The 26933-nt window shown below is 38.8% G+C and overlaps 1 protein-coding gene across 4 annotated transcripts in view; it reads right to left on the reverse strand.

Moving 5' to 3' along the window:
* Positions 1 to 26933, reverse strand: part of lrrk2 (leucine-rich repeat kinase 2) — a 145414-nt gene that overhangs the window by 85324 nt on the left and 33157 nt on the right. For all 4 annotated transcript variants that reach the window (XM_069910021.1, XM_069910024.1, XM_069910023.1 and 1 more), the window contains 9 exons: positions 24647 to 24726; positions 24426 to 24532; positions 24196 to 24325; positions 20275 to 20399; positions 14890 to 15014; positions 12305 to 12446; positions 10937 to 11076; positions 2763 to 2879; positions 2492 to 2662 (listed from right to left, as the gene is read on the reverse strand). In XM_069910021.1, coding sequence (XP_069766122.1) covers positions 2492 to 2662; positions 2763 to 2879; positions 10937 to 11076; positions 12305 to 12446; positions 14890 to 15014; positions 20275 to 20399; positions 24196 to 24325; positions 24426 to 24532; positions 24647 to 24726 — 1137 coding nt within the window. The remainder of the gene's footprint in view (positions 1 to 2491; positions 2663 to 2762; positions 2880 to 10936; positions 11077 to 12304; positions 12447 to 14889; positions 15015 to 20274; positions 20400 to 24195; positions 24326 to 24425; positions 24533 to 24646; positions 24727 to 26933) is intronic.

The following is a 26933-nucleotide window of genomic DNA, read 5'->3' on the forward strand; positions in this document are numbered from 1 at the left end:
CAGCAATGGTACATGGAAATGAATAAATGTATTCCATTTGAAAAAATAACATAAAATTTAAAAAATAAAGTCACATTATTTGAACAAATTTGGGAACCGTACATGGAACAACAGAGAGGGCTTACCATGGACATCCACCCCCTAAAATGATAGAATGAGAAGACAATGAAATGAACTGATCCAATGTGTAAAAGTAGATGATGCAATTTTCTTGTTTATTTTCATTGTGTGATGACACTGTTTAATGGGTTTATTGTATTGTATATGTTGAACGTTTAATGGGTTTGGAGGGGGGTGGGGAGGAGGGAGGGAAGGGAGGGGGGGAAAAGGGGAGAAAATGCCACTGTGTATATTCAAGAGGGAAATGTTTGTATGTATTTTGACTAATATGGTTCATAGTGAGAAAAATAAAAAATTTAAAAAAAACTTGTAAGAATGACAGAACTACCAGAGGTTCAGATAACAGTGTTAGTTAATAATAGGTATCTGCAGCTTCCTGACAAATTGATGGTTATATTTTATTAATGGCCTTTAATGTTTCCAATTCCGAACCTTCCAGGATTCTGCTGGAAAAGCATCAAGAATTTCTTTGTCACTGTGACACCAAACCACAAGCAAATAAATGATAGTTCATTCATGAACATCACCTACAATAACACTTGCTAACATTTCAAATTCTTAATCAAGGAATAATTTTATAATTCTTTCCTTTCCACTGCAAATTTTATAAAGTGAGCCTGCTGGATCTGGGAGGAAACAGTTTCAGAACTATTTGAAGTTTTGTAAAGACACTTTATGAATCTAGACTTTTTCAGATTGCTATTTAAATATTTCCCAAGGCTTGGTAATCCAAGCATTCACAGTAAGAATACAAACAGTCTCTTTAAAAAAATGTTATGCCTCACCAGCAGCAATTGAGAGATGCAGAAATAGATGAATTAAGTTTAACACAAAATTTATTAACAAATTATCAATAAACTTAACCCCCGGAACATAAGCCTTTATGGGAACTCGACATCAGCAACAAAGTGGATGTGGGGGAAAAAAAACCCAGACTAGTTGACTGCTACAAAGAAATGCACACAAACTCGCAGTATGGAAGGTTAAGCTCCTTGAGGCTGGAAAGGCTCCTTTTATATAGTTGGAAGTTCTCACCGTTTGTTTGATTGGCTGACATCAGCCGCATGAATAATAGTGAGCGGGAACATTCTTGCATGTGAATACCCTTCTTCCCCAGCCTGTTATTGATCTGTTAGCTGGGCACCTTGGCCAGTGCCATTTTGGGGCTGCTGATCTTGTAATGCTCCAGCTTTCAACCACGCCGGTTTGCTTTATTAATGGACGTGTTACGTGTTATGCTGTTGTTTACTACAGCGCACGCCGCGCGATGTGCCGGCTCGATCTCTGCAGTGGTGGGCCGCCACAAGACCATTTATTGTCCAAGCTCAAAATCCCCAAAAGAAAACTTCAAAACAAAACTTCAAGTCAGTCACATCAAGTCCATCAGTCAAAAAGGAACAGCTCGCAGAGTGTGGTCTCCAGGGTTTGGATTTGGTTGCACGCTGGTCCTCCAGTTGAATATGGAGAAAAATGGCCGTGATCACTCTAGACTTACAACTTTCCTGAGTTTCGAATGTGACAACACCAACCTTTGATTTCTTCAGATGGGAATTTTCATCCAGTGACCTCTTAGGTCACTGCACGAGTTTCACACATCCAAAGCCCACTTTAGGGTTAACAAGTGACATGCTGTCACACGTCTTCCCCTCTCAACACCTTGTCTTGGGTTGTCAACTGATTCTTGTCACCCGAAGTCCTCCTTCTGGAAACAGACTGGGGAAGCCGAGGTCAGTCACACACACACACTCTGGGTATCAGAGTGGTGCAAACTGCTGTCAGGTCAACAAGTGCTGACACCCAAACTTGCTCAGTCTTCTTTCTCCCACTGAAACTACTGGGTAAGCATACTGACAGTCTGCCCTCCAACCTACCAACTGAAAAACCCATTCAAAAACTCAGCTGGGGCAGTTGAAGAGGCCAGCAAGCGCTTTCAGCTCCCCCTATTAGTGGAGAGAGGTTGACACCAGCGGGTGAACTCTCCACTAGCCCACCAGCTTCCAGTGTGTGATTCTCGCGCTTTTGACAGCTGTCCCAGCGATATTTTAGGCTTCACACGCAGCTGCCAGTTTTTCCCAGCACTACATCAGCGCTTCACAGCAGCGCATGATCCTTTATTTTCCCTGTAAGTTCAGTCCTGTTCCTGGTCCCAAAATAAAATTGTCCAGGGTCCAGAACAACTTGTCTCCAGTGAGAATATTAATAATAAAAGTTCATGCATTTCAGTAATGTATTTGAAATTTCATTCTTTTAACATTTTAATTTACCATCTGTACCAAAGCCTCACATTGCTTTCAAATAACAATAACTTTGGAAATGGCAAAAGATGATTTTGCGAATGGTGAAAATAGATTTAAAATTTTTAAATATTTACCTGGTAAATTAATGATTCATTTTTACATTTCTGATTGACATCAGCCTCCAACATAATTAGGTATTTTGCCATCATGATATTATTTTCTGAGCAAGCATTTTCAAGCATCTGATTTCTTATTCCACGATCAATGGCCAACTTCGTTAAACACTTCAAGAGGAGATCCTGCAGCTAATCATTTCAAAATAGTGGTTTTGAAATAATTAACAAGTCAGAATTAAAAATAATGCTTCTCAAATTCTCAAAAGTCTGAAAGTCAATTAAAAATCACCTCTCTGTCTCTGCATTTTGCCATCTGATGAAAAATAAACGTGTCAATGCACTCCATGAAAAACATTTCTGTTATAGATGGTATGGTTTCAAAATATAACAAAGCTGCTTGACAACTCTAGAAAGGAATAAACAATAAAAATTTATTTTAGCAAACTTTGAGTTTCCATCAGTTGAGCCTTGAAACTTTTACAAGCATCTCTGCATTAACATACTTCTTTTAAAACCACAATTATTAATCTTTTATCTATTTTAGGTCATGACCAAAGCTGAGATGGTGAAGCTTTATCTTTTCATTGCTGAAAAGGAAAGACAGTTTGATCAAATGACGTAATTCTTCCAGAGAGAGAGAAAAAAATTCCAACAAATGTAGCTTGTGACTTTTTCTGGTTTTCATCATGTCTTCTTGCCTTAAAAGTATGCAAACTGCAAGTTCTGTGGCAATGCCAAAACCAGAAGCCAATATAAGACACATCATTCATGTGCACTGGATGTTGTGCTCAGATGCCAAGAGTTCAGTTTCCTGTCTCAGTGTCATCAAGGTCAGAACTGGCATTGATATACATGCATGTGTAAACAGAAATCACAAACAAGTTTTATGACAGCCTTTCACCAACCACATTCCAATCATGGTAATATTGCAGTAGCAGTGAATAAAATTGTGGCAATTTCCTAGTAAAATGAATGGGCCAAAAACGATTTGAATGGAGAAGAAAAGTTTGAAACAAATCTAGTGGGCTATTTATAATCCTTTAATTAATTGAAGCTTGTTTAAATGCTCTTTATTGATTCTTAGTGTCAGTTTGATATTTTAAATAATTTAGCTTTAGTTAATTATTTTAAAATTGGATTAATAATAATTTAGGAATTATACATAAATATTCAACATCTTTGACAGCCAACAAAGTGAAGTGCCATGGCTTAACAATTTGTCAAAGTTTCTAACGACTTATTTTAAATCTAGAATTTCATTCAAGATGTTCCACTTGTACAATACTGCACTGGATTGTCAGCCTTGATTTTTGTGCTCAACGGACTGGGAAAGAAACCTGAACTTCCAAACTAACGTGGGAATCCCACTTCCTCACAACAACCTGATGCTCAAAAGCACAAATGGTTCACTATTTACTTGTGCTAGCATTTTAGGAATGTATCCATTTCTCCTTGCCCAAAATACTGGAAACTTTCAAGTTTTTATCCAAATTGTATCTTCATATAATACCATTTGTGATCCCACAATTTCAGCCATGCATTTAACCATCCAAGCGTCAGAGGTAACCTATCTGCCAGGCAGGCAATACTAAAAAGCCTTAACATTACAACAGAACAAGAGTATGTCATTTGATTTTTGAGTCCCTCTCAGTAAGGGAAATCCAGCGAGTCCCATTCTCCTGCCTCTCCTCAAACCCCTGCAAATTCATTCCTTTCAAATGTTTACTGAGGTCCACTTTTAAAGCTACAATTGATTCTGTCTTCTCTAGTATAGCCAGCAGTGTGGTCAAGAGAGAAGGAACTTGGGAAGCTAAATAGTCTAAGGGTTGATGAGTCTCCCAGCAGATAGAATGCATCCTTGGGTTCTGAAGGAGGTAACTATAGAGATTGCGGAGGCATTGGTAATAATCTTCCAAGAATCAATGGAGTCTGGCATGGTTCCAGTGGACTGTAGAATTGAGAATGTCACTCCGCTATTTAAGAAGGGAGCAAGGCAGCTCCCTTCTTATAGACCTATTAGCCTTACATTGGTGGTTGGGAAGCTGTTGGAGTCGATCATCATTATGGAAAACCTGGAGGTGCATAAAAAGATAGGCCCAAGTAAGCATGGTTCACATAAAGGAAAATCATGCCTGACAAATCTATTCCAATTTTGTGAATAGCTCACAAGTAAAATAGATGGGTGTTTCCATGGATGTTGTGTATTTGGACTTTCAAAAGGACTTCAACAAGCTGCCATATAGCTGTTATATGGCAAGCTGTTATACAAGACGCGAGCAATGGAATTACAGGAAGGATACTAGCATGGCTAAAAATTGGCTGGTGGACAGAAAACAGAGTCAGAATAAAGGGGTCCTGTTCTGGTTGGCTACTGGCTACCATGCACTCTGCTTGGGTCGATGTTAGGGCCCCTTCTTGATTTGGACTATGGAATAGATGGCTTTGTGTCTAAATTTGGAAATAATACCAAAATAAGTGGTTGGGGAGGTGGTGCTGAGGATACTGAAAGGTTACAGAGAGACTTGGATAATTAGGAGAATGGGCTAAGAGGTGGCAGTTGAAATGCAATGGTGGAAAGTGTACAGTCATGCACTTTGGGCAAAGAAATACTTAGATGGAGAGAAAATTCAAAATTGCAAGGTGCAAAGGGACTTGGGAGTCCTCATGCAAGATACCCTAAGGGTGGACATCCAGGTTGATTCAGTGGCGAAAAAGGCAAATGCAATGCAGGCATTCATTTCTGGATTGATATTGTACAAGAGCAGTGATGTAATAGTGAGACCTCTCTCAGATGGCTGGCTACAGAATTCAAGTTACCATAAGTTGCCATGTTATGTGATGAAAGATAAATCGGTGTCCAATGAAGTGAGGACATCAATGATGTGAACCCAAAACTTTTCAGAGAACTGAGTCAACAATGGTGTGAAGATTTTTGGCACACCATTACTATTTCAACATGCAGACACAGAGATGACATTGCTGGCCCAAATCACAGGCGTCTTGTCCTTGTTGCCTTCACTCTTTTCTAAGTCAGCTCTCTGTGCAAGTTGAAAACGACTCTGTCAATGAAGACAGGTGCAAAGGCATGCAAGTTCCAGCTGAAGATACACCAATTCAGGGATGGCCAACTTTTTCATTTTAAATTTATACATACAGCATAACAGGCGATTTCGTTCTATGAGTATGTACTGGGGGTGTAAATTAATTAGGTGGCACAGACTGGTGGGCCAAAATGGCCTGTAACCATGCTGTGTGTCTAAATTAAAATTTAAAAGGTTGGTCACCCCTACATGCCATCACTTTGTTCCTACAGGAGACATTGGTGATGACTCACAATTTCTCTCCATTCATGGGAAACACCTAGCTGCTCATGCTTATGTCTTGTCAAAAGGCAAGTTACTCAAGGAGTCTATTCACATGGGCTTCTTTCTATCCAATGAGGACATTCCAAGTAGCAATATTCTGTTCCTTTGGAGCTTCGTTTTGTTCCTTGCGGTACCAACCTTCTTACTGGATCGGGATAAGTCTGCAGATAAACCGGAAATAGCATGCAGCCTCCACCTGTGCTTCTGATGGTCAGCGGCCCTGCAAGTTAATGGACATGACCTCCAGTCCAGAGTTTCCTAATTCACACCATTCTCCCTGGAATTTCCACTTCTAGCCTTCTGTCTTGTTCTATTATGATACAGTGCTCTCCATGATGTTTGGTATAAATTAACTTTTTTTCCCCCCTTTATTTGCCTTTGTGCTCCACAGATTGAAATTTGTATCAAACAATTCACATACATTTAAAAGCACAATCCAGATTTTATTCCAGGTTGTTTGTATACATTTTGGTTGCGCAATGTAGAAATTACAGCACTTTTTGTGCATAGTCTCCTCATTTCAGGGGACCATAATGTTTGGGACATTTGGCTTCACAGGTGTTGGTGAATACTCAGGTATGTTTAATTGCTTCATTGGTGCAGGTATACAAAAGCTTTAAAGCTTTTGATGACCCTGGAGTCTGTAGTTGCTATTTTTCAACATGAGGACCAGAGTTGTGCCAATGGAAGTCAAAGAGGCCATTATGAGGCTGAAAAACAAGAATAAAACAATAAGAGACATCGTCCAGTCTTCAGATTACCAAAATCAACTTTGGAACATCATTAAGAAGGAAAAGCGTACTGGTGAGCTCAGTAATTGTAAAGAGAATGGTATTCCAAGGAAGACCTCCACTGCTGATAACAGAAGAATTATTTTCATATTGAAGGAAAATCCTCAAACGTGTGACTGAAACATTCTTCAGGAGACAGGTGTCATATGTCAATAACTACTGTCCGCAACAGACTTCATGAAAAGAAATATAGAGGATACACTGGAAAATGCAAACCACTGGTTAACTAAGAAACGATGGCCAGATTATAGTTTGCCAAAAAGTATTTAACAGATCCTGTGGACTTCTTGTGGAAAGATGAGACCAAGATTACAGATGAGATGATTAATATGTATCAGAGTGATGGCAAGAGCAAAGTGTGGAGGTGTAAAGGAACTTCCCAAGATCATGTAGTGAAGCCTCTGTATTTTTGTCCATGAAGTACTCTAAAGACAGTTGTAACTGACATATCCACAACTGTCTCCTGAAGAGTGTTTCTGATGTGTCGGACAGCATTTGGGGATTTTTCTTCATTATGATGAAAATTCTTCATCATTAGTGGAGGTCTTCCTTGGAAGACCAGTCTCTTTGCAATTACTGAGCTCACCAGTCCACTCTTTCTTCTTTATTATGTTCCAAACTGTTGATTTTGGTCATCCTTTGGTTTAAGTGATTTGTCTTACTGTTTTATTCTTGTTTTTCAGCCTCATAATGGCTTCTTTGACTTTCTGGTCCTCATGTTGAAAAATGACAACTACAGACTCCAAAGTCAATTGAAAGTTTAGAGGCAAAACTAGTTCTCTTATACCTGCACTAATGAAGCAATTAAACATACCTGAATACTCACAAATACCTGTGAAGCCAAATGTCCCAAACATCATGGTGCTCTGAAATGGGAGACTATGTATAAAAAGTGCTGTAATTTCCACATGGTCAAACAAAATGTATACAAATAACCTTGAATAAAATCTGAAAGGTGCATGTTAAAAACATGTGAATTGTTTGATAAGAAATTGAAAACTGTGGAGCACCAGGAAAAAAAGTGTCTTTGACCAAACATTACAGAGGGCACTTTATGTTTTAGGGAGAAAAGAAGCAGAAGGCCTATCCCAATATATTGCGGAGACAAAATAAAAGAGAGGGAGTTGTAGGCAGAGGTGTGCCCAAAGCACCTGAAGAAACTGGGTGGTTGTCTGTAATAAATGGAAAAATGTTGACCATCCATCCAAAAATGGAAATGTTTCACTGTGAATAGATGACTAGAGGTTCTTGCCCAAACGTGCTGTATTTCTCCTGAGCAGATGGTAGCTTGGCTGAAAAGAATGCCAGAGACTCCAACCACCCACACTCTTTGTTCTCACATTGATCCCATGGCACCGACAGAGGTACGCATTGTAAGAGAACAAGGGGTTAAACTTCTGATGTACAAGCATCATGGCATTCGCAAGTGCAGTCTTTACATTGTTGAAAGCATGAGTGACATCGTTGCCCCAACAATTTTTTTTTTAAAAAAAGGAGCTGACATAAGTTGGTCGGTAACGGATAAGATGAAAGCTGCTGCATTTGGCATTTATCATCGCTAAAAATGCCATGACTGGCCAAACATAATGGGAGGAGGAAAATCTCAAATTTCTTGCATCTTCATTTCATCTGGTAAGATACTGTGTCTGGTAACTTAATGACCCAAAAATCTAAGTTCAGAGGCACCACAAACGGATTTAGATGGATTGATTACAATGCCAAATTCATCGCGACTCTGGAACAGTGTTATAAGATGGTGCTTGTGCTCTTCTTCATGCATGCTTGTCACAAGAATATCATCCATGTAGATGAATACAAAATAGAGGCCAGAGAGCACATGGTCCATAAACCGTTGAAACGTCTGAGCTTCATTCCCCAAATCTAATGGCATCCGAAAAAAACTCATTCATGGCAAAAGGAGTAATTATAGCAGTTTTGGCAATATTGGAAGTTTCCACCGGAATCTGATAGTAGGCATGCTCCAGGTTCATTTTTGCAAATACCCATTTGTCAAGCAGGTTCGCTTCGAAATCTTGTACATTGGGAATGTTGTACTAGCCAGGAATGGTGGAATTGTTCAGCACATGATAATCACCACACCATTGCCAATCCCCGGGAGACTTCTTCAGGACCATATGCAACAGAAACACTCAGCAGCTCTTAGATCTATATATTATTCCCAGCTCTGCATGTGCTCAAATTCTGCTTTTGCAATTTTAAGATGACCTAGGGGCAATCTATGAGCACACGCTGCATCCAGAGGACTTCGGGACTCCATGTGGAGGGTTACTGCATGTTTAATATCCCCATGGTGATATGATGGGGTTATTAAATGAGGGAAATTTTTGAGCAATGCTCAGAACAGGCAGGAGCTAGGTTGGAGACTCATCAAGTGGGTGACAACATTTGAGCGATGACAAAAGCAGCCCTAAGTGCTGCAGTTCACAACACAGGAATTCTTCAAATCCACCAACAGTGAAAAATGTGACAGAAAATCCACCCCCTACTCCACGATAGAATTTGCTACATTTGGAACTGTGGAAAGCATCAAGATGGTCTGCTGAGACCAAAATCCAGCACGAGTGACCACTAGCCACATGTCTGAATATGAAAGTTAGGGTAACTGCGCTCTTCAGGAGCTGAAAGGACTACAGAAGTTTCAACACCGGAATCCACAAGAAATTGAACCCCCAAGAGATGATCTTTGAGGAAAAGACAGTGGCTGAATTGCCCATGAGCAGCAGTTGCCTCTACTGCTGGGTAGTTTTCTGGTTGTAGAAGTCGCAAGGTGGCTGGAATGACCAGTCTGTTGCACTAAATTTCCAGTGCTTTAAACAAGTACATCTCTACCTTGTCCCCGACCCACAGGATTCCAACTAGGCCAGAAATGGGGGGTAATTCCATTGGGTGGTTAAAGTTTTGCCTTGTGCAGTGAGTGCTGTCATTTACTGCTCCAGCTCAGTTGCCTTCTGCTGACTGGAGCAGTAGTCTATGCCTCTAGCTAGATTGGCATCTCGCTAACTCGTCAAGGGTAACCACTTATGAGGTGCCCCTGAATTTGATGAGACAAACATCTTTCTGTGATTGCTGTTCAGCAAAGTACTAGCCATTGCATTCAACTGTGCCCCTTGAAAATGGTGCAAATCCTATTTCAGCACTTCTGGGTATTAATAGTCTGAACATGGGTCAGCGTGTGTATTTTATAAACTACTGCCATGTATTTTTTTTTTGACAGATACACAATTTAGTGGTGCTGCTAAACTCAGTGCCCCTAAAGTAGATGAGATCCATTTTCTAGAAATGAGGAAAAACCTTTATTGATGTTGTTGCTGGCTCAAATGAAGAACCTCTGAATGTCACGTTATGTTAGGAAATCAATCACTAGTTTCACTCCAACAACTTGAACTCACAAAAAACTATATGTCATTCAATGAATTTTTTTAAAATAAAACAAATGGGCAATTGTTTAATGGCTGGTTTCCCATTCATGAATGGAACTAGCTCGATTATCAAGGGCAAATTTAGTAAAGCTGGCTTCAAGTCAGCATATCGTGATGGTTGACGTCACCAGCCACATACTGTTGTGTGCATGGAACATGAAGGCTCTACAGTTTGCCAAATTGCATGAACTCAAGATTTTTGAATGGAAGCAAACTGTCAATATCAGCACCAAAACAAAATTCAGCAAAGCAAATTTGCCTTTGATAAGTCTTTCACATGTCAGTGCGCTCCTTCAATCTTTCTAATCCGTCACCAGAAGCCCTCACTATCTGCATGTTTGCATACTCATTGTTAAGTTGCTTTCATTTATCAAATTGAGTATTGAGTAACATGAGGATTTGGTATGAATGGTTCTTGTCCAAAAGTATTCGTATCTGTCTTGGCCATATACTTTTTTTTAAACCCCCCAATTGCATTTCACTTGATTTGAATAAAGCAAATCCCAACTGCCATTCTGTGTGCAAATTTCAGAGCCAAATCAAAACTGTTTAAATGACACTGTCCTGTAATTATGAGAAATGCGCGCACACAGTGAATTTGTCCAAGATTCTCTATACTCAGCATTTGAAACTAAAACCACTGAAAAAGGTGAGAAGTACACCAATTCACAAGACAAACAAATGGGTTCATTTTCATAATCTTTGGAGGAACATAAAATTTCCTAGTTTGTTTTAACTAATCAGTGCTCCTTTCTTTACAGAAACGAAATAAGCTATATTGAGCTGACGATAAAAAAAATCTCAAAAGAAAACTCTCCCTTCCCTTTTACCTCTAGTTTTTCTGAGATGAGACATCCAAAAACCTACCAGTATTTGCACTTCTATGTCCTCTTCATATCGGCGCAATGTCCCCATCAAAACATTTGTCAATAATACTAAAAATGTTTGAGGCAAATCTATCTCAGGTACAAAAACCACCAGAAGTTTCAGACCCAGACATTGAATTTCTGAAAAAGACAGATGGAACTTATTACTGTGCTTTAAAAAAAAGTCCAATACCTGTGCAACAATTATTTTCCATATTCATTGATACACTGTAAATAAATTTTATTGTTATAAATCCCATTTGCAATCTGTTTTGCATCTCCTCATCTCACGACTTGGCACGGGAACATTAGGTCCAATAACTCCACACCACCAATTGTATTCGTGCCATATAACATTCCTTCATTTTGCTCAGTAAAACCATAAATCCAAATAATGTAGTAGCTTAAAAAGGCTTCAACATTTTTTTTCAGGAAGCCTAGATATGAACAATAAATGCAATCTTGCCAATAATGCTCAAATTTCAAAGGCACATTTAAGCAATAGAACTGCTTAACCAGGGGTTATCTAAACCAGGGGCTTTCAGACTTTTTCATTCCACTCACAGACCACCTTAAGTAATCCCTATGCCATCGACGGTCTTTGATTAGTTAGGGATTACTTAAGGTGGTCTGTGAGTGAAAAGAAAAAGTCTGAAAACCACTGATCCAAGATGAACCCTAACAGAATTTCATCTTGGTCTTTGCTTGCATACAGACAAGGTTTAAGCCTTCCTTCAAGAATTGTTGCAGAAAATTTAGCATCTCATGATAGTTGGGTCCCACAACATCATTCACAGAACATGGAACATTTGCCTTGCTCTCAGTTATTTCTTAAACAACATCATTAAGAGATTATAATTTTTTTTAACCCTTTTGCTCTGCACAAATTGGCTACCACAACTACTTGCAAAACAATTTAGTTAGCTGACAGGAACAAGTTTAAAATACCTGAAAGCCATGAAAAGGACCTACAAGTTATGACTATTTTTTTGAGTTTTGCAGATATTCCAGGTGCATCTACATCAAATTTAACCATCATTGGGCTTTTACAGCTTTATTAACTTTTATTTTTTGACACAAATAATTTATATTCACAGGAGCTCAATTCATTTTCTTTCTTTGCCTTCTTAGCTTTCAAAGCTTAGTTTCAAATTGAAGTTTCATTTTCTTTCTTATTTGGCATCATTTGAGGGTCAGCAAATCATTTACCCTCAAATCACATCATTTGAGGGTCATCAAATCATTTACCATCAAATCACAAACATACTTGTTAATCATAGAATTTTTCCTTTTTGAAACAGAAGGGGGAAAATTTATGTTTTTTTTTGAGACGACCACAAAATATAGGACAGTGGCATGTCTTTCCTACCTCGTTTATGTGGAAACAATTGCAAAGCATGGATTATGGTGTCCAAAACGCCATGTTTTATCAGTTCCTTCATATCTGAAGGATCAGAAATAGAATATAGCACTTGAAGACCATAGTGTTGGATTGCTGCATTCTGAATGAACTGAAAACAAGAAACAAAGTTTTTTTAGCATCATTGAACTTAACATTAACAGCTACAAATAATTAAACTGGAATGACCACAAATTACTTCTTGACAAATAGTTAATGAGTATATATTTTAATGCTATTTCCATTCAGCAAAATTAAGTTTTATTATTCATAAGGAAACACAGAAAATACTTAACAAATACCACTGCACCCATACAAGCCAAATTGTAAACTGGCCCCATAGATCTCAACAATGATTCCCACATTTCATGTTGGCTGTATGCTTCCAATGTTAATCAACCAGTTCTTTTTCATTGATTTAAGTGAAATTAAAGGAAGTGACATTACAACGCATTTAAATAAGATGAAATAATATTTCAGTGAGATGAACTTGCTCCTCCATCCTTGGCAAACCAATTCACTCTCAATGAAATAATTAGTACCATCAATCTCCAATTAAATATTCTACCAATTATTATTGACACTAAAAAAAAACAGAAAGACAAATCACATTCTTTCTGCAGTGTGATTGGACCAGAAGATATCAGAACACAAGTCAGTAATTTGGCCCGTCAAGCTCACTCCGCTATTCCATCACGAGGTGATTCATTTTCCCATTCAGCCCCACTCCCCTGCCTTCTCCCTATGACCTTTGATAACCTGACTATTCAGATACTTAACAATCTTTGCCTTAGATACACCCAATGACTTGGTAGCAAATTCCAGGGTTTCACCACTCTCTGGCAAAAAAAATCTCCGCATCGGCTTTAAATGGGTGCCCTGTGATGCTGAAGTTGTGCAGTCTTGTCCTCGACTCCTCTACCATGGAAAACAACTTTGCCACATCTACTCTGTCCAGTCTATTCAACATTCAAAATGCTTCTATGAGATCCCCCTTCATTCTTCGGAACTCCAAGAAGTACAGTCCTCATATGCTAATCCCTTCATTTCAGGAATAACTCTGTGAATTTTCTCTGAACCGTCTACAATGTCACACTTTCTTTATTAAATAAAGAGCCCAAAACTGTACCCTATATTCCAAGTGAGGCCTCACCGGACCCTTATCAAGCCTCAACATCACATCCCTGCTCTTGTATCCTATTTCTTTAGGTATAAATGTTAGATTATTTTTCTTTACCTCCGACTTAACCTTTAGGGTATTCTGTACAAGGATTCCCAAGTCTCTTTGCACCTCCAAATGTTGACTGTTCTCCCTATCCAAATAATTGTGCCCTTTTATTCCTTCTACCCAAGTGCATGACCACATACTTTCCAATATTGCATTAAATATGTCACTTCTTTGCCCATTCTCTCAATCTATCCAAGTCTCTCTGTCCATTTCCTCATGGGTAACCTGCTCCTCTACTTAACTTGGTAGGATCTGCAAATTTAGCCACAAAACCATTTATTCCACAATCCAAATTGTTAACAAGCATCATAAAAAGCAGCCCCCAGCTCTAGCATTTGCGGAACACCACTGGTAACCAGAAGCCAACCAGAACAGAATCCCTTTATTTCCACTCTGTTTCCTGCCGATCAGCCAATGCTCAGCCAGTGAATTCAGCCAATGCTCTCATTTTGTTAAGCAGCATCTTGTGTGGCACATCGCCAAAGGCCTTTTGAAAGTCTAAATCCAACATCCAATGCATCTCATTTGTCTAGCCTGCTTGTGGTTTTCTCAAAAAGTTGCAATAGGCTCGTTTGGCAAGATTTTCTCTCAAGGAAACCAGGAAAATTTGGCCCATCTTGACATGCACCCCCAGGTACTCCATAACCTCAACCTTGACAAAATAGCAAACAGTATTACTGTATAACTTTGGCTTAACTCTTACTTCATATGATCAAAACATGCCCACTCTTCTTTTGCATTAGCTTTCTTCCTAACTATTAGCATAATAAAAATTTCTTAAACGTGGTCCTTATATTTAAGTCAAAAATCACTAATAGCCACCACAAAATGCAAATGATCTAATAGAGCCCAGATTCCATTGCCTTCCAATCATGTTTTACCACTTTTTTTTGGATCCCTTTTACTTTCCTAATCAGTTTTCACATGGAACTTATTCACACACCTTTCTAAAATCTATGTACCTAATGTGTAACTCTTATTGTCCTTCCTTATAAATGTTCAAACTAGCCAAGCAATTTAGTTTAAAAAATCTTTTTAACACATCCATATCAACTCTGAAACCTCAAATTTTATACTATTCCTCTCTTTTTCCAATAATTTGCAAAGACAAATTAAAAACCTGGTCACTTAATGATATACAGTATTGCTTTCTTCCATTTTAAACAAATATACCACACGAACAATCTTCCAGACTTGGAGCACCATATAACAGACTAAGAAAGCATCTCCTTCATTATTCGTTTGCTATTTTTCAGAACTTGTAAACATTCTGAGCAATTTTATTGCATATACTTAACTTTGCACATGAAAAAATATTTTTCATTACCTTGTTCAAAGTTTCAAGAACCAATTGATGCAAGCCCTCCAAAAAGCATTGCTTATGAATTAATTTCTGCATTGATTCCAACTCATCTGTTTTTATTGAATCCTCTTTCAGACTGCTCTTGGATACTACATTAAAACAAATGTAACCAATTGTTAGTAACTAAAAACTTATTTTAAAAAATTTAGAAACAAAAGAGGCTTCAAAAATCACCCTTCAGGTAGACTGTTAATTCCCCCATTTTAGCTGCTCTGATATTTTGAAGAATCCAAGACAAGAATGGATGAGAACTTTGCACAATACCTTCATTTGGGAAAACCTGCACTTCCAATTATTTATCACAGTGAATTCTCAGCTCACTCAACTTCCAACATTGTTTCAATAACATGCAACTTATGTTCCATAAAAAGTACCTCATCTTTTATCTTAGCAGAATTTAACCCTCAGAACTCAATGCTGAATTTAGCAACTTTGTGCACCTTTAATTCAATGCAATCCACCTTCAATAATGAGTCCGTTTTTATTTTTCCACATACGTTAAGTGATCTTGTGAGTACTTCCAGCATCTTTTTCTGATATCTTACATTTGCTCTGAATCTCAGGCCCAGGATATTCTTTTATTTTGTTCCATCTCCAATTATTGACACCAAAAATAATTATTATCTGGACAATCACAAATATACCCTTTTCGAAGGACATGAGGAATTGGACCAGGAGTAGGCGATCTGGCTCTCTGAACCTGCTCGGACTCATCTCCACTTATCACACAATCCCCATAATCCTCAATTCCCCTACTACTCAAGAATTGTGCTTCTTAAATAAAAGGGCAGTGTGGTTAGAGCAACAGCACCACAGTGCCAACACCCAGGTTTGAATCTGGTGCTGTAAAAAGCTTGTACGTTCTTCCAATGCCAGCTTGGGTTTCTTCTGAGTGCTCTATTTCCTCCCACCCTCCAAACATGTTTGAAGTTTGTACATTAATTAGTATATTAATTGGGATTGTGAGCTGGAAAGGCCTGTTAAAGTGTTGTATTTCTAAATTTTTAAAAAAATTTACGAGCCTGCCTCTAGTGCCTCATTGCACACAGAATTCCAAAGATTCACTCCTCTCTGGGAGAAGCAATCCTCACCTGTCTTAAATCTAATCTCACAAGTCCTGAAGCAATATCCCCAGTTCTCTCCACACCTCCTTAAAGCAATTTGAATATGGCTGTGTTTTTTTAATTTAATTTTTTTTTAAATTTAGATATACAGCATGGTAACAGGCCATTTGACCCACAGGCCTATGCTACCCAATTAAACTACACCCCTGGTAAGTTTCGAACAGTGGGAAGAAACCAGAGGTTCTGGGGAAAACCCATGCAGACAAAGGGAGAACATACAAACTCCTGACAGATATCGTGTGATTCAAACCCCAGTCAAAATCACTGGCATTGTAAAGGTGTTGTGCTAACCGCTACGTCAAATGTGCCACCCAATTTCCCACATTTCCAATTATGATGTAGAGTCATTAATCTAAAACATTGACTTTTTTTCCCTTCTCCACAATTGTTGCTTGGTATCCTGAATATTTTTGGACTTTTCTGTTTTTGTTTTGCTTCCTGTATAATTATTGTCATTTTGGCTACATTCTCCAGTTAACAAAAGAAACAATCTCACTCTAGTTTATTGAATCTGCTTATTGTAGTAGCACTATTTTGTACAATTTACATAAATATTTTATTCCATTTAACTCATTGCTTATTCAATATTCCATGTTTGCATTATTGTGTTTATAATAATAGCTTCAGATACAAAGCAGCCCAGATTTCTCTGCAAACCAATTTGGAAAATTTAACTGAAATAAGACTATATAGTCACAACCCAAAACAGGCAAGAGACGGTATGATCCAAAGTAGCTATCGACATTCTCCATTATTTTCAAACTTTCCTCAAATGTTAATGTTCTTTTATGATAAAGTTCACAAATCAATCATTTAGCAAGAATGTTCAACATTTGCACTTCTGACACCATAAAATGTCAATAAAAAAAAATGAAGGGAGGATCTTATAAATTTATGTGGAAAATGCGAGCTTCTCCGCTCTGAACACAAGAACCATTGATTGCTATTCACAGAATTTAAGTCCATTTGATAATCTAGCATGGGACAATCAACAAGTGGGAAGCCAACCATAAGGTATATGTGCTGAATGAATATGGTATTTAAATTAAAAACTGAATTTCTAAATAATCCCCAATAAAGATGACGTTAAGAGGAACTTTTGATGATTCAGCATTGGAAAATATTCAATTATTCTTCAACCTAGAAATTTACTTCGCAATCAATAATATTTCATTTTTTTTAATAAGTAATATTGAGTTCAGATTTAAATTCAGATTCAGGAGCTGAATTAAAGGGAAATGTTAAACAGGTTAAGACTTTATTCCCTGAAACATGGAACAATGAGGGGAGATTTAATAGAGGTATTTAAAATTATGAGGGGGATAGAAGGAGTAAATATAGGTAGGTTTTTTTCCACCAAGGATAGAGATACAAACCAGCAGAGGACGTAGGTTGAGGGTGAAAAGGGAAATGTTTAGAGGGAACTTCTCCATTCAGAGTGGTGGGACAGTGGAATGAGTTGCCAGGTGAAATGGTGAATGCTGACTCAATTTTAACATTTAAGAAGAATTTTGGACAGGTACATGAATGGCAGAGGTATGGAGGGCTATAGACTGGGTGAAAGTCAGTGGACTAGGCAGAAAAATGGTTCAGCACAGAATAGAAGGGCCAAAGGAACCTGTTTCTGAGATGTAATGATCTATAGTTCCAAAGAAATTTACAAACATTTAAGATACATGTTATGGCAAAGCAATGTGTATTTTTGCAATTGTCTTTTGGAATTTAAAGTTTGTTGGTCAGCACAGAATATTAAAAACTCGTTTGCTTATTAACCCAATATTTGTTCTAGTATCTGGAGAATCAAAGGCATCACAAATTGTAACAAAATGTCAGCCATGATATTACAAGGAGAAAAATAATATTCAAGGATATGTTCAAAGGATATTCAAGGATATGTTCAAAGGATATTCAAGGATATGTTCAAATCTTTCTTGGAAAATAAAATGAAACTTTTCTCTCTTATGCATGGGAGCAATTTTTCAGATGGTAATTATGAAACTCAAGTCCATCCATTGTGAGCAAACAGAACCCCCAATGCAAATGCAAAAGGAATATATCACCTTATAACCTGCCTATGTGCCATACCCTTGAACACATCCTGCCCCAACTGAGGTGATTGAGACTGTGGCATTAATTTCATCAATTTCCTCAAAACATGCAAAAAAAAAATGGAATGGGAGCAATTCTTAATTCTGAACAAAAAGCTCAAGAAGGAGAAGAAAACATAGAACAAACGAAGAAATTCAAAGAATCCAATATGCTTGAACCAGTCTTTTCAGTTGCAGATTCAAATTCCCTGCAGTTACTTCAACACAGACTGTTGTTTCCATGCCACAATGAGAGCATTTTACACAGTGTATGCATTGTATCTTGGATCTAATGGACCCCAAAACCCAGGAGCAGTAGATATTCACCAAGACAAATGGTTACTTAAACAAAAGTTGCTTTTAATTATCTTTAAACATGAAAATAGAATCAAACTTATCACTATTTACTCAATTAACCTAACCACCCCCTTCTAATTCTAAGCGCAATATGGTGTGTGTGTGTGTGTGTGTGTGTGTGTGTGTGTGTGTGTGTGTGTGTGTGTGTGTGTGTGCGCGCGCGCGCATTGTGCATACACAAGTTCAGAAAAGATCTTTGATTCACAATCCAATCTCAGTTCTCACTCTTCCAAGTTCATGGGTGGCAGGCAATTCATATCTGTGTGCAGAATTTAGCAATTATGAAGTTCACCAGACTTTAGTGCGTGAAAGGTAAAGGGTTACTGCTCAGGAAGGTTCTTGTCAGTTTTCAGAGAGAGATTTGTTTTGAATTATAACACTGGACACCCACAACTGATTCCTTTTTTAATCAGCCACTTCAGTGTCTTGCTGAAGAAACTTGCCCCATCAGTATTCTCCAGATGATAACACCTTTCTTTCAGGTCACCACAGAGTTCAATTTTGTTTCTCTTATTTCAAGTGAAACATTAGACAGTCAGTCCTCTTCTCTTGTATGAGCCACAAGGGCTTTGACCAGGCTGAACTAAGCACTCACAACCTGTCTTCCAAATGGGTTTTTCCACAAGCTTGCTAGCTTGTCCTGTTCCACTCCCAGCTGCTGCTACTGACAGTAAAACTGCAGAACTGATCTCTGTCTCTGTGTATATGTCTCTCTCTCTCACTCTCTGAGAAAAAACCTGTTTGACTCTCTCTGCTTGCAAAACCACATGACCCTCTAGGAACAGCAAGCTCCACTCCAGATAGTCTGCACCTTCGACAACTACTTTCATCTGTTGCCTTTTTGTAAACAACAATCTATTAGTGAAATCTCTTAGGCACTCTCCAAAGCTTTTGGAAAGGCACTGGGGCCAACATGTACAGCATGAGCAGAGCACCAGTATTTTAAATAAGATCTATTTTAAAGTGTTTGTATATAACCTACATTAAAAAAACCTGCCCCAATTTATCTCCCAAAACATATCTATATACAATCCAAACACAACAAATGTTATATCAAGACCAGCTGATTGAACAAAAGTTTCCATCATTAACTCTCCCAAGTGTCTTGGTTCTTTAGTATTTTGGAAACGTGATCTAGAAACTGCTGTGTTTTCCTGCATTATAAGTAAAGACTGAAGTGCAAAGAGATCGTCCTGAAGTTTTGAAATATATTGCAAAAATGCAAGCATCTAATCATGTGAAATGCATTTACTTTTTTGAATTCATTTACATATTGCACATCAATTAATCCATTTATAATAACATTAACACGTAGATAATTACAGCCTCTGAAACAAAGATATTTAATATAGGATGTACAAGTAAAAAAAAACTATGATCCTCAGTATCATATAAAGTTCTTATCATTCAGTGTTGAACATAGCAGGTAATCATGAAAAAAATACAACTTAATCTGTGTTTTGATTCTGCTAGGTTTTGGCTTGTTGTGAAAACCCCAACAATAAAGGAAACACAACAGTCTGCTTAGTACGCATTACGTCATACATATTCTTGCATTCACAATGCTACTGACACCCCCATATGAAAACAGAATAATTTTTGAATCATCCCAATGATAAACAATAACAAAAAACCAAAATAAATGTTGCCCATTTTGAGTTTAAGGATAAATGCTGAAATCCATAAGGGTCATCTACTCCTTGATAAAACAAAAGATGCTCTTATAACACACAACCTTTCTTTCCAATAACACCATCAGTTGTTCAGCATTTCTTACTTACCAGAACAAGTTATATGTGACATAACTTGAAGGGCTTCAAGCTGTATCAAACAATTGTTTGAATGATTCCTCAATATGTTCACTAATCTGGATAAAGTTAGGTTCTTGATATCCAGTTTCAGATCACTGAAATAAAATGAAACAATTGTAGCACAAGAATCAAAAACATTAAAAGTAACAAAATAAAATTTGTAGTTTCACTTTTATGTCATTTGAAGTTTGCAAGAGAAAAAAATTGAATTATATCTAAATTCCTCATCCTAATACACAGTATGGTGCATCAAATGGATAGTACAATTATTATATTTTTATTATATATTTTATTATATTTTTAAATTTAAACATATAGCACTGTAACAGTACAATTCAACCTTCAAAGTCTGTGCCACCTAATTTACACCCTATTAATCTATACCTTGGTACTTTTATTTTTGAACTCCCAGAAAAAACCCACGCAGACATGGGAAGAATGTACAAACTCCTTACAGACAGCATGAGATTCAAACCCACATCCAGTCCTGATTATTGACACTGTAAAGGCATACGTATGTTATTTAAATGCCAGCCATATGTATGTTATTTAATTAAATAGTCACCTCTAGAATCATAGTTTAAATTCAAATGTATCAATAGATTATGGGATACAATTATAGAGAAGTGCTCAGGAGACATATTGATAGATTGGGAACTCTATTTGTGAAGCTGTGGATGTAAAGATCTTTTATCTTACAAAAAGAACAGATTACAGTGTACATCTAATTGAGAGTCTGCAGTGAACTGCGATTCACTGATAGGGTGTTCTGCTGATGGCTGGACCCACCTCCTACCCACATATAACCCTGGTTTCCCGCCTAAACCCAGAACCCTTCTGAAGACTACTGTTGCACCCTATCCTTAGTTATAAGCTAATAAAAGTGTTTGTTCTCCCTCCAGTCATGAGAGCTTTTATTCCTGCTACAATTTTATTAGCTTATTCCCTAACAATGGAAGCGCTACTCAAGCCTGGTATGCTACGAATAAGCCCTCTGTCCCCCGACATGGCTGAGCAGTTCACATAGTGGCAAGACTGCCTCCAGGACTACCTCAACACAACCAGAGATGTCTTCCACTCCAATGAACTCAGGAGGTTCGCACTCATTTCTATGCAGGGTAGGAAAAAAAGGGTACGCAGTCATCAGGATCTGCTCTACATATGACGCTGCCATCAAGGCGCTGAAGGCTAGGAACCTGAAGTTGCAAAATGAAGTCCTAGCGAGGCACCGACTCTCTCTACTTTGCCAGCGGCCAAGAAGGACCATCGCCGACTATCTGCTGAATCTGTGGACGCTTGCTAAGAACTGCAGGTATGAAACGGCTACAGGACACGTTCATGAGGAAGAACAGATCTAGGACACTAGTTGCAGGGGTCCGCTTGAGGTACACAAGGCAGTGACTACTCGAGTCAGGTAATAAGGACCTGACTAGTCACTTTCAGCTGGCCAAGCTCGAGAATGACGACCTCTAAGTCAACGAGTTTGCCCACCCAGGTGAGCCCTTCCAAGGAATGGCTGCTTGCGCTATCGCTACCTCTGCCCTAACAGTGCCGCTTCTCATGCCAGGGAGTACTTTTTTGTGGCAAGAGCCAGCATCCCTGATCTCAATGCCCAGCAAAAGACTTTGTGTGTTCCAGCTGTGGCAAGAAAGGACATTGGGCAAGGGTTTGCCACGCAAGGGGAAGCCCGGAGAAGTGCAGAGCCTGCACTGCCCCCAGATCCGATTCCAGCCCCAAGCCATCTGCCCTGAATTCTCCCAAACCTGCTTGCTGCACGATACACCAATGGAGGGTGGCAGTGAGGAAAAGGCATAAAAGGCTTGGTGGCCATCTTGCCATGACCCGAATTCAAATTCAGTGTCGTCATCATGGGAGGAAGGAGGACGGCCATCTTGCCACACCATGAAGTCGACGCCATCTTACCCACACAGGGCAACCCAGGACGGTGGGGCCCACTCGAGTGAAGAGCGAGGTGTCTTTGGGGAGCTTCCTCAATGGTCTAAGACCAGGACATACCTCACCTGCACAGCAACTCTATAGTGACTGTAAAGGTAAATGGACATTCCACTAGATGCCTAATTGACAAGGGCTCTACTGAGTTTCATAGACTTACAGACCATACAAAAATAAAATCTGAAGATTTATCCTTCTAATTACCGCATATTTGTCGCATCTCAATCACATTCTACACATACAAAAACATTGTAGTGGACATCTGTCATTCGAAGTGGGGGGAAATTCTGTACATTTTGATTGTATATTCTTGATGAACTGTGCGCTCCGGTGTTGTTGGGACTGGACTTCCTGTGTCACCTTAAAAGCATGACCTTGGAGTATTCTGGTTGCCTCCCCCCATAACAGTTCAGAACAGAGGGCCCCTAAAGTCAGAACCCACATGCAGCCTCTCCATGCTGAATATCGACCCACCTCCTCTCTTCCCAAATCTGTCTGCAGACTCCAAACCGGTTGCTACTCAGAACAGGGGGTACATCTTAGCAGACCGAGAGTTTTTAAAGTCAGAGACTCAGTGTCTGCTGGAGGAGGGTATCATCAAACCGACCACCAGCCTGTGGAGAGCGCAAATGGTAGTAGTTAAGGGGGAAAACAAGTCCAGGCTAGTAACTGACTACAGCCAAACCATTAATCGATACACACTCTTGGACGCATACCCCCCTCCCTCATATTTGGACATGGTGAATATCGCACAGTATCAGGTCTATTCGACCATTGACCTGAAAGCTGCTCATCACCAGCTGCCAATCATTCCGAGAACCATCCATATATGGCAATTTGAGGCCAACGGTCATCTCTATCCATTCCGGAGGGTCCCTTTTGGTATTACTAATGGGGTTTCTATCTTCCAGAGGCAGATGGACAGAAGGGTGGACGAGAATGAGTTGAAGGCTACCTTCCCTACCTCAATAACGTCCCCATCTGTGGCCACACCTTGGAAGACCATGACACCAACCTCCAGAGCTTTCGCCAAGTGGCAAGAGCCCTGAACCTCACTTATAACTCGGACAACTGCGTGTTCAGGATTAAATGGCTGGCTATCCTTGGCTATGTGGTGGAGAATGGCATCATTGGCTCCGATCCCCATAGGATGTACCCCCTGTTAAGAGCTCCCAATCCCTGGGATCACAAAGGCTTTGAAGAGATGCCTGGGGTTTTTCTCATATTACATCCGGTGGATCCCTCAATACACTGAAAAGGTTCTCCTCTTAAAAGTCACTAATTTCCCCCTCTGGGCTGAAGCCCAAATGACTTTTAACTACCTCCGAAACCACATAGCAAAAGCCAACATGCATGCAGCGGACGAGTGGAAAGCAACGCTTCGACCGTAGCCCTGGCCCTCAATCAAGCGGACAGGCTGGTTGCATTTTTTTCCCTACAGGGCCATGAGCTCCGTAACCCATCAGTGGAAAAGGAGGCTCAAGCCATTGTAGAAGCCATAAGGCCCTGGAAACATTACCTGGCTGGTTGAAGATTCACGTTTCTCACTGAGCAGCGCTCGATCACATTCATGTTTAGTAATATCAAAAAGGGCAAAAAAACCAAGAATGACAAGATTGCTTGGTGGAGGATCGAACTCTCCACCTACAATTATGACATCACCTATCGGCCAAGCTACTGACCCACAACTACAATACCAGATCCAGTTCCGACAAGCCTAAAACATTGGCTACCCATTACTTTCTATAGATGCAGCATGATTAATTGAATTTCACCACTACTTTTGTGTATTGCTTCATTTTCTAGTTGAGATGAAGAATAAAAAGCATGTCCTGTTGTCTCTGATGCCAGCATTGGTCAATTGCTGGAACAAATAAAATGCAAGTTTTTTTGAAAAAAAAATGGTAAGATGAAGCCTAATTATTCAATAATATTTACCTTCCCAGATAAAGCTTATTAAGTAACCTGCAGGCACTCTCCAAGACATTGCTCGAGTCTGAATGTTTTCTCATTTGTTCTAAGATGTTCATATGTACTCCTTTTGCCAACAGACGTTTCCTTATTTGTACTTTGAAACAAAAGAAAAAAAAACATTATTTGAGTTCATGTTTTGTTAGAATTTTCCATCTGCTTGCCCATCTAACCCCCACCCACAATTTTTAACTTACTGCTTTGGTCTGCTAAGGTTGCCAATGTACTTGAGGCTGCCTGACATACTTCCTTCGATGCAGTATACAACAACATGGCTGTCATCACCTGTCTGTGAACTGGATAACTGCATACAAATATAAAATTAGACAAAGTGATTTATACAAAATTAATAAACTTTTCAAAATATTTTTGTCACAAAGAAGACAGAGCTGAGCTTATTTGAAACAAAAAGCTCTACCATGCTTCTTCATCTCCAATCTTCACATGAAGGTTTTTCTGATATACAAAGAGATTGTTCAAAGCCCAACATGCAGCCTCCTGAAAGTAAAAGTATTGAAAAACATGATCACAGTTGTAATGATCAATAGGTTTTGTACAGATTAGTATCATAGAGTTTTAAGCAGTAAGATTTAATATTTTCCTCGTTAACAAAAACAATAAATGATCATTTTATTTATTTCTTGAAACAATAGCTTCAGTTGTTTTAAGATTTTCATTGACCAAAAAAAAGTCATATCCAAAATCAGACCTTTACCACTGCTACACAAAGAGGAAAAATAAAGCTGTAAGTTGTTGAGAAAATTTCTTTTGGGCTTCAGAAAGGCAAATTAAACATAATACACCTTCTTCCATTGTTTCCCTCTGCCAGAAGGCCAATTTCAAAGACTATTTTCTCAGGGTTAACTCTCAATAAATATACACTGCACATATTATTTGTAAATGTTGCCTGCCAATTGGATCTTTTCCAGTTTCCACATGATAGAAAATTAATTTAACCTAAAGTAAAAAGTGTTGGGAATGGTATTTGAGTAAAATAATTCAACCAACTACTATCTGCCAAAAATCACCATTGCAAAGCTGATTCACACAATGAAATCAATGACCATGACACATCTTTCATGGAGTAATGTCATCAAAGCTATATCTTGTTATCCCGTAGCCATCCATTACTAGGCATTACCAAAGCTGATACACACAATGAAATCAATGACCATGACACATCTTTCATGGAGTAATGTCATCAAAGCTATATCTTGTTATCCCGTAGCCAACCATTACTGGGCATTACCAAAGCAATCACAGGGCTGACCTGGAAAGTCTAACATTATGTGCAAAACTGAGCTCCATTTACACCCAACAGCAAGATGAACCGGCCTCCAACCCACTGAAGAACCCAGAACTTTCAGCTGCCTAAACCTCAGATAGAATCACAGAATCATACAGCATGACAACAGGCCCTTTGACCCACAAAGTCCTCAATGACTATCAGCCACCCATTTACAATAATCCCAAATTAATCCCCATGCTTCTTTTAAAAAGTTCTCCTCGCACTCACATCGATTCCACCTGGATTCTACCACTCACCTTAACATAAGGGTCAATTTACAGTGGCCAACTAATAACACAGATATTAACTTGTTACCAACATTATGAAATAGCTCATGAATCCTGGTTCTCACTTGTATTAATGGTTCCTGTGATATACTATAGATATGTTTTTGGGAGTTAAATTGGGGCAGGTCTTTTTTTTTTTTAAAGTGTAGGTCACATAGAAACACTTCAAAACAGATCTCATTTAAAAATACTGGAGCTCTGCTCAAGCTAGCCAGTCCAGCTCCAAGAGCCTTTACAAAAACTTTGAAGAGTGCCCAAGAGACTTCATGAATGGATTGTTGTTTTCAAAAGCAACAGATGAAAGAACTCAGAGGAGGGGGTTTGGAACCGCAGGCTGTTTGGGAGTGCTGCTTACTGTTCTAAGAGGGTCATGTGGTTTTGCAAGCAGAAAGGGTCAAACAGGTTTTTCTCAGAGAACGAGAAAGAGAGAGAGATCAGTTCTGCAGTTTTACAGTCATCAGCAACAGCTGGGACTGGAACAGGACAAGCTGGTAAGCTTGTGGAAAAACCCTATTTTGTGAGTGTGTAGTTCAGCCTGGTCAAAGCTCTAGTGGTTCATACAAGAGGAGAGGACTGCCTGCCTCATATTTCACTTGAAATAAGGAAAACAAAAAGGAACTCTGTGGTGACCTGAAAGAAAGAGGTTACCATCTGAAAAACCCTGATGGGGCAAGTTTCTTCAGCAAGACACTGAAGTGGCTGATTAAAAGGGATCAGTTTGTGTCCAGGAACAACAAATCTCTCTCCGAAAACTGACGAGAACCTTCTTGAGCAGTAACCATTTAACTTTCAAGCACCAGAGCCTGGTGAACTCCATAAATGTTAAATTCTGTGCACTGTATAAGAATTGCCTGCAACCAGTGAACTTGGAAGAATGAGAAGTGAGATTGGACTGTGAATCAAAGAACTTTTCTGAACACACATTACATACATGTGCACTTAGAATTAGAAGGGGGTTAAGTAAGTCAATAGAGATAATTTAAAGTATGATTCTATTTTCATGTTTAAAGATTATTAAAAGAAACTTTTGTTTAAGTAATCATTTGTCTTGGTGAATATCTATTGCTGCTGGGTTTTAGGGTCCTCTGGGCTCGTAACATTACAGTATCTTGAATGTTATGCTTTGACTG

The sequence above is a fragment of the Narcine bancroftii genome, chromosome 13, assembly GCF_036971445.1.
Source record: "Narcine bancroftii isolate sNarBan1 chromosome 13, sNarBan1.hap1, whole genome shotgun sequence".
Lineage (NCBI taxonomy): Eukaryota > Metazoa > Chordata > Chondrichthyes > Torpediniformes > Narcinidae > Narcine > Narcine bancroftii.